An 18364-nucleotide genomic window follows, 5' to 3' on the forward strand; every position below is an offset into this window, starting at 1 on the left:
CACCTTATTCATAGCAATACAATGTAGTTGGTTGGAGAATGCTGGTAATCGGTATGAATTACGATCGAAATTAATGAAATAAATTAAATTAAATCATTGATAATGTTGCTAAACTCATATAAATATATATATATTATTAGTAAAATTTGGAGCACCATTAGCGCCTCACTGTTACATATAATTTGTTTACATTGAGAAACTCGGAGTAAAGTACAAAGTTCATATTTTCTTGTGCACCAAATTCGAAGGAACACGTTTGAATTTTAAATCTTAATTAAGTAGACTAAACTGTCATCAATTAGAATCTACTGCTAATAAATACAAAATAATAAAGGTGGCTGAATGAAGAAACCGACACAATGATAGTAATTTCTTTTAAGATATCAACAGCTCTTATAATAGTTAACAGTTTATTTTCTTAAATATGCTATAATAGAACAAGTATCGACATGGCTCTTCTAAGCTTGTCTTCCCGTTCTATTAAGTTCCTTTTTCTCTAAATACAAATGAAAAAGTGCTTTGTTAATTATTAATCACAATTATCTAGGGATAGTATTTACCACTTAAATTTCCGAATAAACAATTATTGGAAGAAGGAAACACCCATCATTGTATACAAAAGAAGTTTTTTCACCCTTTCAAAGCATATTGCTTAAATCTCTAACTAATAAAACTTGTTCATGAAAATGCATTGTTGTTTTATGAACTGTTTATGAATAAATAAGAAAAAATAGTTCCAGGCTTTTAACTCTAATGTTTTATTTGCTTTTTATAATGCAATTGTGTTAGCTAGTTAAATAGTTAATTAGAAAAAAAAATCATATAATTGTTTCGTGATATCAATACTTAATAATTAAATTTGAAAAGTCTTTTGTTATATGTTCACTTAAAGATTAAATTTAAAAAGAAATATTTCTCCTGTAGCGATCATTTTAAGCCTATATTGTGCACAGAGAAAAATGTTTTGTATAACTATCAAAATGTATGGTAATGACATTTCTAGTAAAAAAAATACATACATAATTCTGGTTAATAAAATTAACATGTACGTTATTTGAACCATTCATTTGGTAATGGTTTCGTAATTCTGACCATAATTCCTAAGCCATAATTCTGGTAATAATAACCAAAATATATGGTATTTAAAGCATTCATTTAATTTTTACGTTCATATTGTAACGGTTTACCGAAAATTTTGGTTTTTAAAATTCTAGTTCTTTTTAAAACACATTTACAAAAAAATGCAAAATTGAAAAGTAAATCTAACCAAATAAATGCTTTTTATGCCATGCTCTAAGCTACCATGGCAAAATTAACAAAGTTTACTTCATTTATCAAATTTCATCACATAATATAAAATCACACTTTATTGCTAATTTTACAAAAATCACTACCAAAGTGCTGCGAAAAAAATTACCAAGATTTTTGGTGTTCCCATAGAGCCAGAAGCACGGTAAATTTTACCATAATCTTGTAGTTTGACCATACATTTCTTCTCAGTAGGGCTAATTAGTTTCCTAAATGGCTGCAAACATTGGCTATTGTCCTGAAAGCATACGAACTCTAGTTTCATTATGGCTCTTTTAATGAAATTCAACTAGTCAAACTTAATTTCAGATATTTAGTTAAAGAATTGGTTTGAAGGTGAACATTAAGGTAGTGATTACTTTAACATTGCGTCTTAATTAATTTAAATCGTGAAATTTCTGATAAAATTAATTTTCCTTGAAGTTTTTTTCATTAATCATGAAATTATGGCCAGGTTTTCAGGCATTTCACTTTTCTGTTTTTACTTTTACGCAGTTCACGTGTTCAAAATCTCAACAGAATCGTTATTACTAGTAATTATTGATTCCAAATAGACATTTTGTTACAATTACATAATTTTCTTCCTTAAGATTTAAAGTTTGTACACTATAAAATTAATGGTTTTGGTCTGTTGATGGTTAGATACATTTAGATAGAAACAAATCATTCTTTAAAAGCGTTGATTCAAACAACGATGAAACGTTCGAAAAACAGCATTAAAAGTAAAAATAATGTACTCCCAGAATAGATTTTTGCTTTAGTATCAGCTAATCATAGAAGTTAGGGAGGTTAAGATTCACCATTTTCGAGACCAACGACATTATGCAAACAATGTTGTCAGTACAAGGCGAAAAAAATCTGAGTACTCTAATATTAGTACGCCATGGGTCAGCATTCTCAATCGGTTACCTTTATTTCGCAGATGAGCTGGTGGTACTCATAGATCTGAAACTGAGTGTCCTTCAAGTCGTAGGTGATAGAACTTTCGTATTTCATGATGAGAGTTAAGTGGCTTTACCGCGGAACTTAATTAGACACGAAATAATAAATAAATTGAAGTGAGAGCTTTTGTTCAAGACCTACTATATAAATAGGGTTCATCGACAATTATGGAATACTATATTTTTGAGTTTTTCCCCTGTGCTGAGAGCAATTAAGTATTGTCAAAAATACCAAAATATGATTAAATTTACCGTGTTTCCATGTTTATGGGAACACCAAAAAGCTCGATAATTTTTATTGAAGCACTTTGGTAATGATTTTGGTTAAATTAACCATAATATATAGAGATACAATATATAATAAAATTTAGCAAATGAGGCAAATTTTCGTAATTTCATCAGCATTCATTATAAAAACCATTTCATCGATTAAATTTATTTTTAAGTTTTGTACTTTTTACTGAAGTGTTAGATAATTTTTGTTCCAATACCCACCAGATTGACACTCGTCATTCAAGTATCAGAAGGGCAGATTTCTTGGCCCCTCTTTCTGGGGCACCATATTAGATGGGCTAACGTTGCTTCCACAGTAAGGACAGATAGTACAGAGAATGAAAGACCATGTTTTATCTGGGATTCGAGCCAGGACTTTCTGATGATGTTTGATAATAAGAATAATAATTTTGAAAACCAGAATTTATGGCAAATCCTTACCATATGATTAAAAAAATTGACGAATGAATGTTTTATGAGTACCATATATTTTGGTTTTGTTAAGAAAATTATTTGTTTTTTTCCCGAAGCGTCATTAAAATACATTACGGTAATTTTAACAGAACTTTTTTCTCCGTGTGTAAGCATCAAAAATTAAAAATTATGAGCTATATTTTTGGGCCAGATGTTTTTAAAAATTGAAAGATTGCGTATGTAGGGCATAAACATAAAATGCGAAATTAAAAATTATTAATATGAAAAAACATTAGTTATGTGTATAGAATTAGTCCTCATTCTTTCGGTTAAGTTAAAAAAAGACAAATATGAATAAAGCAGATATTTTTCAAAAAGAAAAAGTAGAATTCCAAGATCTTAGAGTTTCAATAAAGCTAATTAGTAAACTCATTATACAGTGTTGACATAACGGAAATATTCCAGGTAAAAAGATATCTATTCAAATTGCTTTTAACATTTAACAGGTAAAAAAGAGAGAAAGTTCTAAAATTGCAAAAGTCCCAAAATTATATTCAAATAGGAAATTTGAGCATATTTTTTTAAAAATATACCGAAATGTTGTCGATATAAATTAATTTCCTACGAAATCATTGAGCTAAATATAAACTTAAAGCCAAAACAGTTAATGAGTTTGGGGGAAATACAAATTGATTTCACTGGAAATCATTCAAGCAAATTTTTATTTGAGTTGCAAACACAAACAGTTTGCTCTTGAATTAAATGTTTCAAGGAAAGTTATGTTTTTTAACGTGAAAAGAGATTTACAATATCTAAGGGAAACGTTTACTAAAAATATTAATTATAATCTATAAAAATATTAATTAATTAATTATAATCAAAAAAAATACATAAAAATATTAATTATAATCTAAAGTTATATGAACGCAATCTTTTTTTATTTATTAGCCTCTTCCTTCTCGCTCCCATCAAAACGACGGGGTGATGCTTCACCCTCTATTTTTGTGCTCATGATATTTCTGGCCTAGAATGTTCAAAATTGACGCGCCAAAAATATTAAACCAATGTATTTCTTATATCCGGAATCATGTTTATTTTTTAAACTAGATACCAGATGGCTGTATCAGACTATTTGTAATGTGTTTAGGGATAGTTACCAAATTTTGAACTAGATGTCAGCACTCATCAAAAATGTATATTTGCGATTAAACTGAAAATTTAAAATGAATACATATATTATGCATACACTTAGCTTTATATAATTTTCTTGAATAAAGAAATAGCCCTCTTATGGCAGTTTTCTTCAAAATTATGTAGACATAAAGGAGTTAAGTAATCAAATTATTTTTTGAGTACTTTTTGTTTTATTTTACTGACTGAAATGAGTTCTATGGATCTAACAGAACATCGCCATGATCATAGGCACGACAGCCCGACGCTTGCCACAACCTTTTCCAGAATCTATCTCCTTGCAGTTCTCTTCGTATCTGGATCTTATCAGTTCAATAGCATAGTTGCTTTGAATTCCGCTTTAATGGAGTTCAGCCACTGAAGTTTTGGGCAGCGTCTTGCTCTACTACAAATAAGAACCTAATAACCATATTTTAAATTTAATTTTTGCAAGCATTTCACTTTGACGCTAGATCTTACCAGTTCTAAACAGTTAAAAATGTTTTGAAATCCACGTTGATAGAGTTCAGCCAACGAAGTTTTGGACGGAATCTAGCTCTACTACTAATGTGAAGTTAACTACCACATTTTAAACTTAAATGTTGCAAGCATTTCATTTTATCGCCAGATCTTACCAGTTCATTGCCCCAATTGTTTTAAAATCCACGCTAATCGAGTCCAGCCAACGAAGTTTTGGACGGCATCTAGCTTTACTACAGATAGGAACCTAATTTCTCCATTTTAGAATTAAATGTTGTAAATATTTTACTTTATCCCCAGTTCTTACCAGTTCAATTTCCTGTTTGTAATGAAATCCTCATTAATGAAGTCCAGTCAATAAAGTTGTGGACGGAATCTAACTCTACGACCAATATGAATGACTACATTATAAATTTTTATGCTGGAAGCATTTCCTTTTATCTCCAGATATCACCAGTTCAATTCCATGATTGTTTTAAAATCCGCGTTGATGAAGTCCAGCCATTGAAGTTTCGGCTCAATGAAGACTAGCTCTACTACCAACATTACTACATTTTAAATTTAAAAATTGTTGGAATTTTTAAAACCTTTCATAGTATCTGAGGGATCAACGTTGTACCAACTTTTTTGAGAGTTTAGTGGTTTTAAAAATATTTGTCACTGTTCTTTGAAGAGTCGAAAAAATATTTCAATAAAAATATAGTTGAAACTTTAAGTAGGTGCTTATATAAGTCGAAATTAAAAATGGAGTGCACTGCATCGAAAAACCTTGGAGCCACCATTTTACATAACTGAGAAAACCTTATATAATATATTCTATCACATTCTTTTAATAGAATGAAAACATCCACTAACTAGTAAAACTGTTCCTTGTTATTCACAGAAAATAATCAGTCCTTCGTAATCCAAAATAATGATGGGGATAATTCAATATATACTATAAATCGTGGTTATTTGTATACACCACAAATAGTGCTTCCTATTATGAGAGGTATGTTTAAATCAGATCCAAGCAGCTCTTCTTGTATTCATTAAATCAATGATTCAGGCATGAAAGATCTAAATATTAGTAAGAGTTATTTAAACTTGCATAAAGGCTTTTCTCTTTAACATTATCATCATAAAGGAATAACTTAGAAATTATTTACAAAACTCATTTTATGTTGGGTAGAATTCTGGTATCTTGTGGAGGTAAGTCAATGCAGCCCATAATTAATTTTAAAGAAGGAGCAAAACGAAAACCAAATTTCAATAAAGCAATACTTTAAAATTACTGACTACTGCACTGTTAGAATTTTCATTCTGAAATTACGGTGAACTAACCGACAGCAGTCTGTTCATCCTATTAACCATAAAGTTTTAGGTTAGGAACATTTTTTTTACCTTTACGGTTTTGAATCGTTTAAAACTGGTATGGATAAAAGACCGTGAATACAAAACTATACGGTTTTGTAATCATTTGCAAATAGCACGGTTTCTAAAATGAAACTTAAACGGATATTGGAGCTTTGTGGGTGCTGCGCTATTTTGAGTGAAAGATAGTTTCGTATTCTAATAGTCCGAAGTCACCGACTGAAGAGGGCAGGATATTGAAAAATCTTCCTATATTGAAAGAATGAAAGAAATATTGTAGTATCAACGCTGCGATTCGAACCCCTGTTCAGTCGGTCATTAGATTGACCGATTATTCCTCTCAGCTACTGTAAGTACCAGGGAACAAAATGGTTCTATAGGGTGGGCCTAGTTGGCACGGATAGAGTTTCGGTTGTTTAACCGCATTAGGAAAAAACAATCAATAAACGTTTTTTTCACACTTAACAGTAGGAACACCATCTTGACTCTTTAGGTTGAATATGGTAAAATAACGACAAGAAAAACTAATATTTTTTCATTTTTACCGAGAAATTTCTAACAGTTTGATTACTTTTTTGCATAAAAAGTAACACCTTCCTCGTGGTGAAAATTGTTCATTGCACATTTTAACGCCGTTTTTAGTTCTTTTTATTCAGAATTTGATGAAGTCACTTTCTTATAAAAGAATTTCTCAAACTTTAAATTTTAATTTTAAAACCGAAAATTTTTGAATTTCGAAAAAGTTCTGACTTAAAGTATTCTTGAAGAAGAAATCAAACAAAAATAGTTTTTGGAAATCTATTTAGTAGTTTATGAAAATAAACAAAACACCGTTCAATTTAGCATATTCCAGATAAGGACAGCAAACACCATTTAAATCCACTTATTGGAATATAGTTTTGATACTTACGTCATTAATGCATAGGATTTAAGAATATCTTCCTGTATCTTTTACACTGAGCGGCCATATTATTAAGACTACCACATATTTTCATATAAGTGAGATACTGCTCTCCATCACCGCTAGAGGGTTGTTATAGTGCTTATACGCTTTAGGATCCTTATTTCGGGGGAATACTAGTCCGACTAAAAGATTGTGCCTAAACTTAAATACAACTGATGACTTTTTTAAAATAGGGAGGTATGCTTGAAAAATCTCGCAATTTTTACATACCCTGCAGGGGCATGTTAGCCTATAGATTACTTGAATCACATGAAGCTTCGACATACCCGAACATCTTTTTCAATTGTATATTAATTAAAATATATACATGCATAATCTGTCGAAAAAAATAGGTATTAACAATCATATATTTACATCACTATTGAATTTACGTCAGTACTTTTAATTTAAGTATAAATCAGAAATACTTAGCATTATTTACGAAGAAGTGATTTTCTTAGAATTATTAAGTATTATCGGCAAGTATATGCATTCAACATGTTACTTTGTTTTATTACATATGTTACAACATGTTACAACATGGTTCAAAAGAGTGTTGAATGCTTTCACATTAATTAATTTTCTTATGTGCAGTTAATGGTGTTAACTTTCTTTTAATAAAAATAAGAATTATTAGTTGAATCGAAAGAATAAGCTAAGTTTGTTTAATAAATTCTTATTTATGTCAATAATATTTGGGTCTTATCAAATATAATCGATTTTCTTCTCTGCTTCATTTATTCGTCTCATTCGGTATCTCAGTGATTTTCGTCAAACGTTGAGGAAGTTTAATCGGTATTTTACTGTCGCTGTTGGAATATCGAGTTACCCAGCTGGGCAAGAAAAGGGTATAAAATACATGCCAGGTCAGAATTTTTACATACCTGGGCATGTTGAACAATGTAATTTTAGTTCCATGCCTTTTTATTTACAACTGCGCCAGAAAAGTGCACAATGCCGAAATTTTAAGGGATTGCTTCGAAAAAATTAGTTGGGTTGGCCGCCACAATCCACAGATCTCAATCCCATTGAGCATTATAAGATGAAGTTAAAAGATCCACTCGCCGTCTAGATCTACTATCATTCAATCTCACACTATTGGGAACTTACCACAAACGACGACCTATCAGCAACTCGTTAAAAAGAATCAAGGCTGTGTTGAAAGAAAAGTGTGGTCAAATGAAACATAGAGGAGGTTGTTATAAGTCGCCCCTCAGTGCATTATCTTCCATCAATTGAATTAAAAAAATTATTCTATTTGAAGATTTATCAAATTTTAAATCTTTTTCATTCCGATATTAGAATTGCATTTTAAAAAAATTCTTTAAAAATAGTATTTACATAGATTTGCCAATTCAACTTAGAATATGATTAAAAAGCGATAAAAACTGAATTGAGTTTACATGGAATATGAATATCATCTGTACTTGTTACAAGTCGATGAAATATATTCGCAATCAATTTTATTTTAAAGATTAAATTCCAAGTTTAGAGATATGAAAACGACTTTATTCCCTTATGAATATACAGAAACAATATTCTGAATCGAGGCATTTTTGTTTCAGAAAAAGAATGGAAAAGAAGATTGGAGACTAAATTGGAAAAAAAAAGTTGAGAATTGTCTTTAAAAACTCTTAGGCCATTCTTTTAGTTTTATACCTTCTACCTGCTTCGTCTAAAAGATTTTTTTTTTCTTCTTTTTTGCATTACTCCTGTTGGGCTTCTCAGGCTGGTTGCTATGGTGATAGAGTTGGCTTATGAATATGAATTCTTCCGTCACTTGAACAGCTTCTGTCAGTGGAAGAGAAATGATCTCTATCTATTTTTGTAATTAATAAAGCCAGTTCATGAGTTTAGTTGTTGAATTGCTTAAGTGTTTTCCATGTCCACTTATCATCTATATTTATTTCTGTTTTTTTATATTACTTTCTTCTCTTTCATATATGCTCTAAAAGAAAATTAAGATTTTCATCACTTTGTTTTAATTTTCTTATCTTTAAGATTTTTTTCTGGAAATATTTTGCATTTTTTGTTAGGAGACTGAAATTTCATTTAATTACTGTAAAAAAATATAGAATGACATGTATTGATAAAAAGTTTAAGGATTTAGCTGACACAAAATTTCAAGAGAAATTCTTTAAAGAAAATATATTTTCACTGAGATAAAAACTCAGATTTTGTTCCATTTGATTATAATTTATCAAAAAAGTTAGCATGATTTTTTGATGAAGATATGAATTATTTACTGTATTTACAGAAAACTGTTCAAGAAGAGATAAGGAAAGAAAACTTCAATAATGAAATAACTTTTTAAGCTCATATTTTAAAATGTTTTCAAAAGTCATAAATGTATATTATAATATATGCAAGTGTTCTTTTTTTACTTTGAAATATCATACGCATGTTGAGTTACAATTATTAAAATTAGACTTAGATACTTGGTGACATAAAAATTACTAATAATTTGCTACAATACCCTCGGTTACTTGACGTATTGCTTTGATTATCATTCTCTTTATCTCTTTTATAACACATGCTTTTTTCTTTTAAACGGGTGTGAAGTTAAAAAAAAGTACCCGCAATTTAGACTACTACTTCGAGCTTTCTTATACAGAAAAAAATATTTTCTCAAAATGTGTAAAAAAAAAAGCTAAAAAAAAATATAGTCGAATTCGACAAACCTATGTATTCAAAGGGCAACATATACTCATTTTTGAGCAAAATACATTTTAATTTATCATTATAACCGACGTTGAGCAGCCGACCCAATTTTTTTTAGTTTACGACTACTAATGTTCAACTCCGGAGCCTTGTCATTTTGAACCCAATCCAGAAGACAAGAGAACTCTTGGATCAAGTATTGGGAGAAATTAGCCTTTGTGGAAGATTTTTTGATGGAACTAACCAGCATTTACGTTAAATGGAGATGAAAATCACGAAAACCTCCCATGGTTAGCCTTACGGAAAGAGAGCTCTAACTCATGATCCATCTACAACTGAGGATATTTTCTGTCAAAACTGTGGTCGGTGCAAGCTGGATGGGGAATTCGTATCAACCAGCCATCGCTGGGATTCGAACCTGGTTCACCCCATTGGAAAGCGTACATTCTATTCCAAAATACATTATCTCAAAACTGATTTGGAGTGAGAAATATTTGTTGGCTGCCGGAAGGATTCGAACCAAGAACTTCTGAGATCATAGTGGGATGCTCTACCCACCAAGCTTTCTAACGAGTTAGAAAACTTGGTGGATACGATTTAAGTAAATGGATACGAGATCTATTGCTTGAATTTAGGAACACATTGTTCTAGATTGAACATTTAATTTCTCAATTTTTAGCAAAATCTTTACCCAATTAACTATTAAACTCAAACAGAAAGAAGATACTTGCATAATCGTAAATTCATAACTATCGACTAAACCGAATTCACGGGTTTCTTCAAAATTCACTCTATAAGTCAGTTAACTGTACAAAAAAGAACTTTCATTTTTGAATGTAGGTAAATGTTCTGCACGCTTCGATGTATTAGAAATGTAATGTTGAATTATATAAAGCCTAATTCAGTCACTCTCTTTTGTTTTCAGGTCAAATTCTACGAAATGAAGTTCCCTGTTTGTCTGAAGGAGGAGTTTGCGCCGAAGGTTCATCCTGTCCAGAAATTAAAAGATATAATAAAACTGGATTATGTCCTGAACAAGAGCCAGAAGGAGGAGTTTGTTGCAGTGAAAGTAAGAAATTAAACAACTATTTTTCCTGAAATAATTTTACAATAATGAATTATTACTTGAGGCGTTTCTGCTCAGAAATATAAATAGGTTACAAAATTCGAAAAAAAATTGGTAAATAAAAGATCTAGAATATCGATAATGTCTTGTTCATATAGAATTTAAATACTTCCGCTTCTTTCATATAAATTTTCAATGTTTTGTATACGTGATTTTCGCACAGCATTTTGCTCATTTATGTTTATATTAGGATAATCGCTGGGAGAACTGCAGCTTCAAAGAGAAAATTTGTGGAGAAACAGGAAATTCCAAAAACATAATTCTGTAAAAGGAGTTTCTCAAAATTGAACAAAAATTCGTCGAAATAGCTCCGAAGGAAATAATTACTGATTTAATTAACCCCTTGTATTCTAAATTGAAACAGTATATACTTATTGTAAGCAAAATGCACATTTTTAAAAGTGAAGTGTAGGGAGCAATTTGCGAGTGAGGCGTTCGTTAGCTATTGTCAGGCGTCGAACCAAGGATCTCTGGGTTTGTTGTAGGATGCTTTAACCACCAAAATTTGGAAATTTTATATATTCCATTCGCTAGAAACATTTTAAAAATACAGCGAAATAAGCAAAAAATAAAATTAAAATTTCCGCTCTCCTGTCTGAGAAATTGCGATCATATTTTCTAAATTATAACCTTTTGTATCATTGAAATTAGAAGTTAACACAAGGTGAACAGCTATGGCGGTTAGATTATCCTGCTACGAACCCAGAGGTCCTTGGTTCGAATCCAGGCGGATGCCAAAAAGTATCGCTTTCACACAGTTCTTCCTCATTAAAATTTATGGGACTGTGCATTTTTCTCAAAAATGAGTATATTCTGTTTTAGTTTTAAATCCATTGGATTTCTAAGTTCGATTATTATTTGTTTCGGAGCTAATTTGACGCATTTTTGTTAAATTTTGGGAAACTTTTTTAAAAAATATATAGTGGTAAATAATCTGATTTTCTCCTCTAAATAAATAAATACAATGAATTATACAAAAATTTGAAATATATAGTCGTGGCAATAATTGTGTTTACGCTGATGCATGTTTGTGAACAATAAGAAGAGCTTAAAACATTATAAAATGCAACAAATGAATACCCACTTAACAAATCAACTAACTACGTAAATGAATATAATAATAATCTGAATAAATGAATACATTTATAGAAATTTATAATTTATCATTTACTGGCTATAAATGTTTTCCATTTAATGGTGTTATTACCTATTATTTGCCAAAATTTATTTTTAATGTATAAAGTCAAGAAATCCTGAAGTGCTTCTAAATAAAAATTGTAAAAATTCCATAAGCTATTTGGCAAAAAAGAAAATGCATAAAAAAGCTTTTCTTTAAGAAATTAAAATGGCACAATGATTAGGTAGTAATTTAGATATTTAACATGAACTGGTTTGCCAAACAGATACTAAAATTTTACATTGCACTTCTTTACAACGGAAATTCTTTCTTGCCAATTTTATCGAGGTGTGCTTACTAAAACCATCGTAAAAATTCGCCGATTAACTAAATTAATTGCCTTTTATTAAACAGGCATAATAAAAAGTCACAGTCATTTGCAATTAGCTTAATCTGATTTTGTTATTATTATCACGGTAGAAGAAATACTTGGCAACAGTCATATAAAGTACAACCTTAAATTAAGCAGCTCATTTAAGAAGACTTAATGCTTGCAAATGAGATTTTATTAAGAAGTTTTGGGTTAAAATGGACAAAGTATTGCAACTACAACAATAAAAAAAGGTGACCCTTTTTTAATTCATTATTCCACACGTTTTCTAATTATTTAACGGGAGCTAACTGTATTTATTTGAAGTATCAAATTACACAAAAGTTTTTTTAGGATCTTAATTTATTACTGAGTTTGTTAAAAAACAAAATAATTAAACAAGCTGTCCTAAAACGGACAGATCTTTTTCAATTAGGAAAAAAGTTAAGGTTACAAAAATAATTCTTGCTGCAAATTTATATGAATACGCATAAGTTTTTTTCTCAAAGATTTTATTGTTTTATTTTAAAATTTCTTCCACAGATGGCAGATGAAAAGTGGAAGCCCCTGCTACCACTTTTTTACAGTGTTAGTATAATTAGTCAGTACACCCGTCCATTAGTCAGTACACCCGTCAGTATAATTAGTGACATCTAACTTAATACATTTTTCTTGAATATTCGATGAAGATAAATTTTTCTTTGAACTCTACTTAAAAATGTTTCTTACAAAATCTTTGTTCCTTTCTTACTCAAAGATTTAATAAAAAAACGATATGAGACACTTGGGGATGGTTCAGGAGAGAATTTCTTGGTGAAAAACATTATAATTTCCAAATAAAGCAAATTGTTTCTGTTTATTACTCTGTTATCTAGGGAGAACTAATATGTAACCATATGAAAGGAATACTAAGGAGAAGTTAGGTAAAAAACAACGATGATTAAAAAAAAGGGGACTTTGCACTGTATTTCTTCAAGTGCTTCATTTATTTTAAACTTTTCATGTATTCTATGTTATATTAAGTTCTGGTACATTTATTTGAAGGTTGAACAACTTTTACCAATAGTGTACCAAAAACTGCGAAACTGATTGACTAATACAAATATGATGAATTTATTACAGTGGTTAATTTTCATCTAATTATCGCACAATAATCGTATTATTTGCCATCTATGTTACAAATTAGTTACTAGACGCCATATCACTCCTTGACATTTTCAGGTTTAGTACACTTTATTTTAAATATAAAATATTAAACACGTAAATTAGATTGCAAATAATTCAATGTCGCCATCACCAAAAAAGACTGCCTTATTTCAAATTTTATACGATTAACTACTTTGTTTTGAAAGTATGCTTAGAATTTATTTTTTAATTAGGAAAAAAGTGTGTGAAATTCATTACATGTAATAAGTTCTGTTTATCAAGTTACTTAATAAATCAATCAAATTATTATATTCAATAAGTATATTATAAACCAATAAGTTTAATCTGTTAATTAACTTAATGGTTGATCGTTATTTAATTGTTATATTAAATTCGAATTTCGCATTAAAAGATTTTTTTTGATTAAAAAAAATCTTGTTAAGTTCAAATATTTGATTTTTGAAAAATGTTTATTTTTGCTTCAATATAGAGAAAGAGCAGGTTCTTCACACAAATATCATTTTTGGGCTTTAAACATTTATTGACAGAATAAAACGAAAACTCATTAAGATTTTGAGTACATTCGTCAATTTCATTGGCATTTTTAGATACATTTCAATTTTTAATGCTTACGGTGGAGCATTGTTTAATGAAATAATTTTATATCGTTATAATACTGGTATTTTATTCTTGAACACGTATAATTAACTCATAATGCTATTTATTTGAAATGTGTCATACATTTTGAATGATATAACAATTCTTCAATCTCTCGATATATAGAAATTAACCTTGATATTTTATGACAAATTGAATCCTTGTTTTATTAATCAGTCGTTGATGGCTTCCAAACTGCCAAATCAGCAGATGACAAGTAAAATTTAGAAATCTATTAAACTAGATTTCTGTTCAATAAATTGTGTTCTCTGTATGACAGACAGTTTGTGTTAAATATTAATACATGATTTTAAATGATTCCTCTTAAATTAATATGGCATTGAGAGAGATTTTGCGTGTTATTAGTGTTTAGAATATATATATATATATATATATATATATATATATATATATATATATATATATATATATATATATATATATATATATATATATATATATATATATATATATATATATATATATATATATATATATATATATATATTATATATACGTAAAAAGTGAAATCAAGATTAAGGGGCCCAAACATTTACCCACTCTCCTAAATTTGAGAGGAAAAGTAGGTTTTTATGTGTGATTCATAAATTCCTTAATAGTTAGAGTTAATTACTTAGCATATTTGAATTCATTTTTTAAACAATTGAGATCGGTCCTTAGTTTGTGGAAATCCGATCAGTATAACACCCCCAGATGGCAGACAGCCTTACGGCAAATGTTATATTTTCATTTTCATTTGGTTGGCATGGAATGGTTGACTAATTAATCCTCTTTTAAACTTAGTAGAAATATTAGTATAACAAGCTTGTTTTTTTAGAGAATGAAAAAAAAACTCATATTTTTGCTTTTACAGTTAACCTTGGTTTAGCTTTTTTATTCTTTCCAATTCTCGCCTTGCCCAGGCTTTCCGGGGTAATATTTTGTTTGAATCGAAAACTTAATGATCAGACTAACCTTCACTTTTAAAGTGTTAAACAGTGTATATGAAAGCCTGCGTAAGTAAACCTTGTTTCAGCGATATTCCTAATATCTAAAATAAACCTAGAGAAGGTGAATTTATTCTCGGTTTCAGAACACTTTCTACTATTGATTTGTGAATGATAATTCTCTCTCAATCTCAAAGGGTTTTTCTGTTTTTTTTTATAAAGATTCAATCTCTACATAAAAGGATTGTTTATGTGAGCTTAATGCGAACCTACTTAAATTAGCATAATTAAATTTAACATTTTTTAAAGTTTGCCTGGTTTATTTGCTAATCATTTATAAACCTTGTTGAGCTTCGTGAAAAAGGTTGCTGCCACCATTAAAGTCAACCTTACACAGCTATCTGGGATAATTATTCGAAGTGATACTTTTATTCTTTTTCTCACTGCTCATATCAATTTATTGATAATTTTGCAATGACGAGTATGTCTTATATTTTAATTTAAGATAATAATATATAATAATATATAATAATATTAAATTCTCTTCTAGATAAATATAGAAGAGTAGAAGAATTATATTAAATTAATTCAATCCTAATAAATTATATCTAATAGGACAACTTACTTTCATACAGAATGTTACATTACATATTGATTTCAAATAATTTTCGCTAGGCAAAACGATATTATTTAATAATCATTTTTTACTTTTTTTAAATCCCAACACAATTAAGCATGTTACCATTGATATATTTCATAACAATTAAGGATAATTTAACTTGTTATAAAGTCAATATTTGAGCTTATTTGTCGAAGTTTTAACGAGAATCAAGTTCAACCAGCATGAAAGATGTTACTTGGCGAAACCCAAGTTGTTAATCGTTTTGATAATAGCTCTTCATCCTCTTCTTGAAAATTTATTAGATGACGTTTCGTGCTTTCCAAAATTAATGCCTTCTTAAGGAGCTGGAGGGAAAATAATCTCCACGCTTTATAAGTGTCTGGTACACTTTGCAAAACAACCTCTTGAAACTCTACTGGGAGAAAGAGATTTAAAGAAAATATAAACTTAAGATAGATTAGTTCCTATTCCAAGTTGAATACACACGAAGCTAAATAATCTCTGTAACTCTGAATAAATTCAAGACCAGTGTAAATAATTTTAGTACACGAAGTCTAAATGAATTCAGCAGGTGCAAATAAATACATTTTTTAAAGGCATGAAAAAGCCATAATTAAACTATATTAATGAATTATATAAAAGAATTAAATAAATAAATGAATCTGAATATATTTTATGATATGTCAATTATCTCTTCTCCTTATTAAAGTATAAAAACTTAGAGTGCGTGGAAAAGTAAACGAATCACTCTGAATAACTTTTGATCTAATTATCGGATTTTATGTATTAATACTTAATCTTAATGTTTCGAGGGGGTCACCTCAAATAAGACAATTAATTAGTGCAGACAATATTTTAATTAACAAAATCAGATCCAAAAAATCCCACATTCTCTGCATAAACCTATTCTTTTTTGGCAGATTTAGATTACTTACCTTCAAATATAAGGGGTTGCCGCAATCTGGAAAATATGGTCCCAAATAATTCTCTCAGGAGATCGGACCAAAGTATGGGCCCCTAAGCCCTTTGACACAGATGCACTGGTGTCTCTATAATATATTTTTCTGACACTCTAATTACAAGTAAAAATTTATTTTGGAATTTCTTAATTACAAGAAAAACAGTCTAATTAGTTACTAAAATATTTGTTAAATTATCGGAACTACATTTATACTAAATATAAAATTCAAAAATAGCAGTTTAAAAATTGTAAATTTGAGTCAGGCAAAAGTGATCGTAATCGTGCACTTTGCTCGATCAAAAACAGGTCATGGCGTTTTTTTTCTTCTTTATTTTCATTTCATTTTAGCAAAAAAGATTATATGATATTTTGGCTAAGAAATCTGAGACAGTTAATTTGTAAGTTTAAATTTGTTGGGATAAAATTTATAAGCCGTTGGGAAGAAATTTAATAAACTAAACTGATTTACAATAATTTTTTTATTCAAATGAATGGAGACTATTGAAGGAAATGCTTACTGAGATTTTCAACACTTGATGGTACTGAGAAAAGCTTAATTTTCATATTATAATTATCAGGCTATGTTCATCGGGAACAGTGACTTATTTATTTGTGTGTTTGAGTTGACATGGAATATATATGGTGATTCTGTTGAAAGTAGGGAACATTATATGGATTGATAAGCAATTCTTGGCCGAACTTGTCATCTTAGTTCGGTAAAGATGCTTTCGTATTATGGACCAGCTGCTCACGTGCAGTTTAATCGATATTGTTCTTTGTTTAAATAAGCTTCTTTATGTTTTCTAATAATTATTGTTTAAAATTTCATTCATATAGGCACAGAAACAGCCGTCTTCCATATTTAGCTATCAACTTCGTGACCCAAATTGGCTACGCAATTTTAGACAGTAATTATTAGAAAACATACAATTAGCACAAAATAACAATAATTTAAATACGTAAAAGTATCAGTTAAAACGTACACGAGCAGCTTGTTCACAATATGATGTACCCCTAACGGCGTATGATGATATTTCCATCCATGAGTTGCAATTCAATCTTTATGATGTGCTCTATATGTCCTCCAAGTTTGTAATCATTGTACTAAGTGAATCACCCTATCTAAGCGTTTGCTTGAAAACACACATATTTTCAACTAACATCATGTTAAGCTTAAAATCGTAAGTATATTTTTTTCTTGTGACAGACAAATAATATTAGGTTAGCATTTTTCTGATGCTGTTATGAATTATAACCAAACATGTTCTTCTACTGCGTTAATTAATTGTGCTATGTAAACCTGTTGCAATATTTATAATGAAACAAAATGTCATGTTCTTGTTTTTTTAGTACCAAGAGGTGTAACTGAATGTCGAGAACATGGGGGTCGTTGTGGACAAGCAGAAGAGTGTCGCAATGTACAACATTTTGGTCAACTCGATTGTCAAGAAGGCAGCCATTGTTGTCTTTTAATATATTGATTACAAATCTGTAAAAATTACATCTGCATACAGACTGAATATACATATATCATATTTGTATTATAAAATCTAATAATAATAAAACTTTTACAAAATTGCTATTTCGTAAAATTTATCTCAAAATTTAAAGAAAATTAACACCAGTGCAATATGTAGTACATTATTATTTTAATTAAGCCGACCTGGTGGTCGAGTGGTTAACGTGCCTGACTGTGGAGCAGCTGGTCGCGGGTTCGAATCCTGATCAGGGCATGTATGTTTCTTTCTCTCTGTGTTCTATGTCCTTTCTCCTTTGTGTGTGAATGTGACCGGCCCTATAAACGGGTTTGTGGTTGTGTGATGTAGGCGACGCTTCTCCACCGCCGTGGCTTCGCCACAGGTGCCAACTGGGTAA

The 18364-nt window shown here is 29.7% G+C and overlaps 1 protein-coding gene across 2 annotated transcripts in view; it reads left to right on the top strand.

Moving 5' to 3' along the window:
- The window catches only part of LOC107448937 (U-scoloptoxin(19)-Tl1a), a 60634-nt gene extending 42565 nt beyond the window's left edge, over positions 1 to 18069 (top strand). For both annotated transcript variants that reach the window (XM_016064309.5, XM_016064310.5), the window contains exons 3-4: positions 10469 to 10612; positions 17840 to 18069. In XM_016064309.5, the coding sequence (XP_015919795.1) occupies positions 10469 to 10612; positions 17840 to 17970 (275 nt within the window). In that variant the 3' untranslated portion in view covers positions 17971 to 18069. The remainder of the gene's footprint in view (positions 1 to 10468; positions 10613 to 17839) is intronic.
- Positions 18070 to 18364: the final 295 nt, after the last annotated feature.

The sequence above is a fragment of the Parasteatoda tepidariorum genome, chromosome 11 (genome assembly GCF_982258835.1).
Source record: "Parasteatoda tepidariorum strain Cologne lab strain chromosome 11, Ptep-v5.0, whole genome shotgun sequence".
NCBI classification, from domain to species: domain Eukaryota; kingdom Metazoa; phylum Arthropoda; class Arachnida; order Araneae; family Theridiidae; genus Parasteatoda; species Parasteatoda tepidariorum.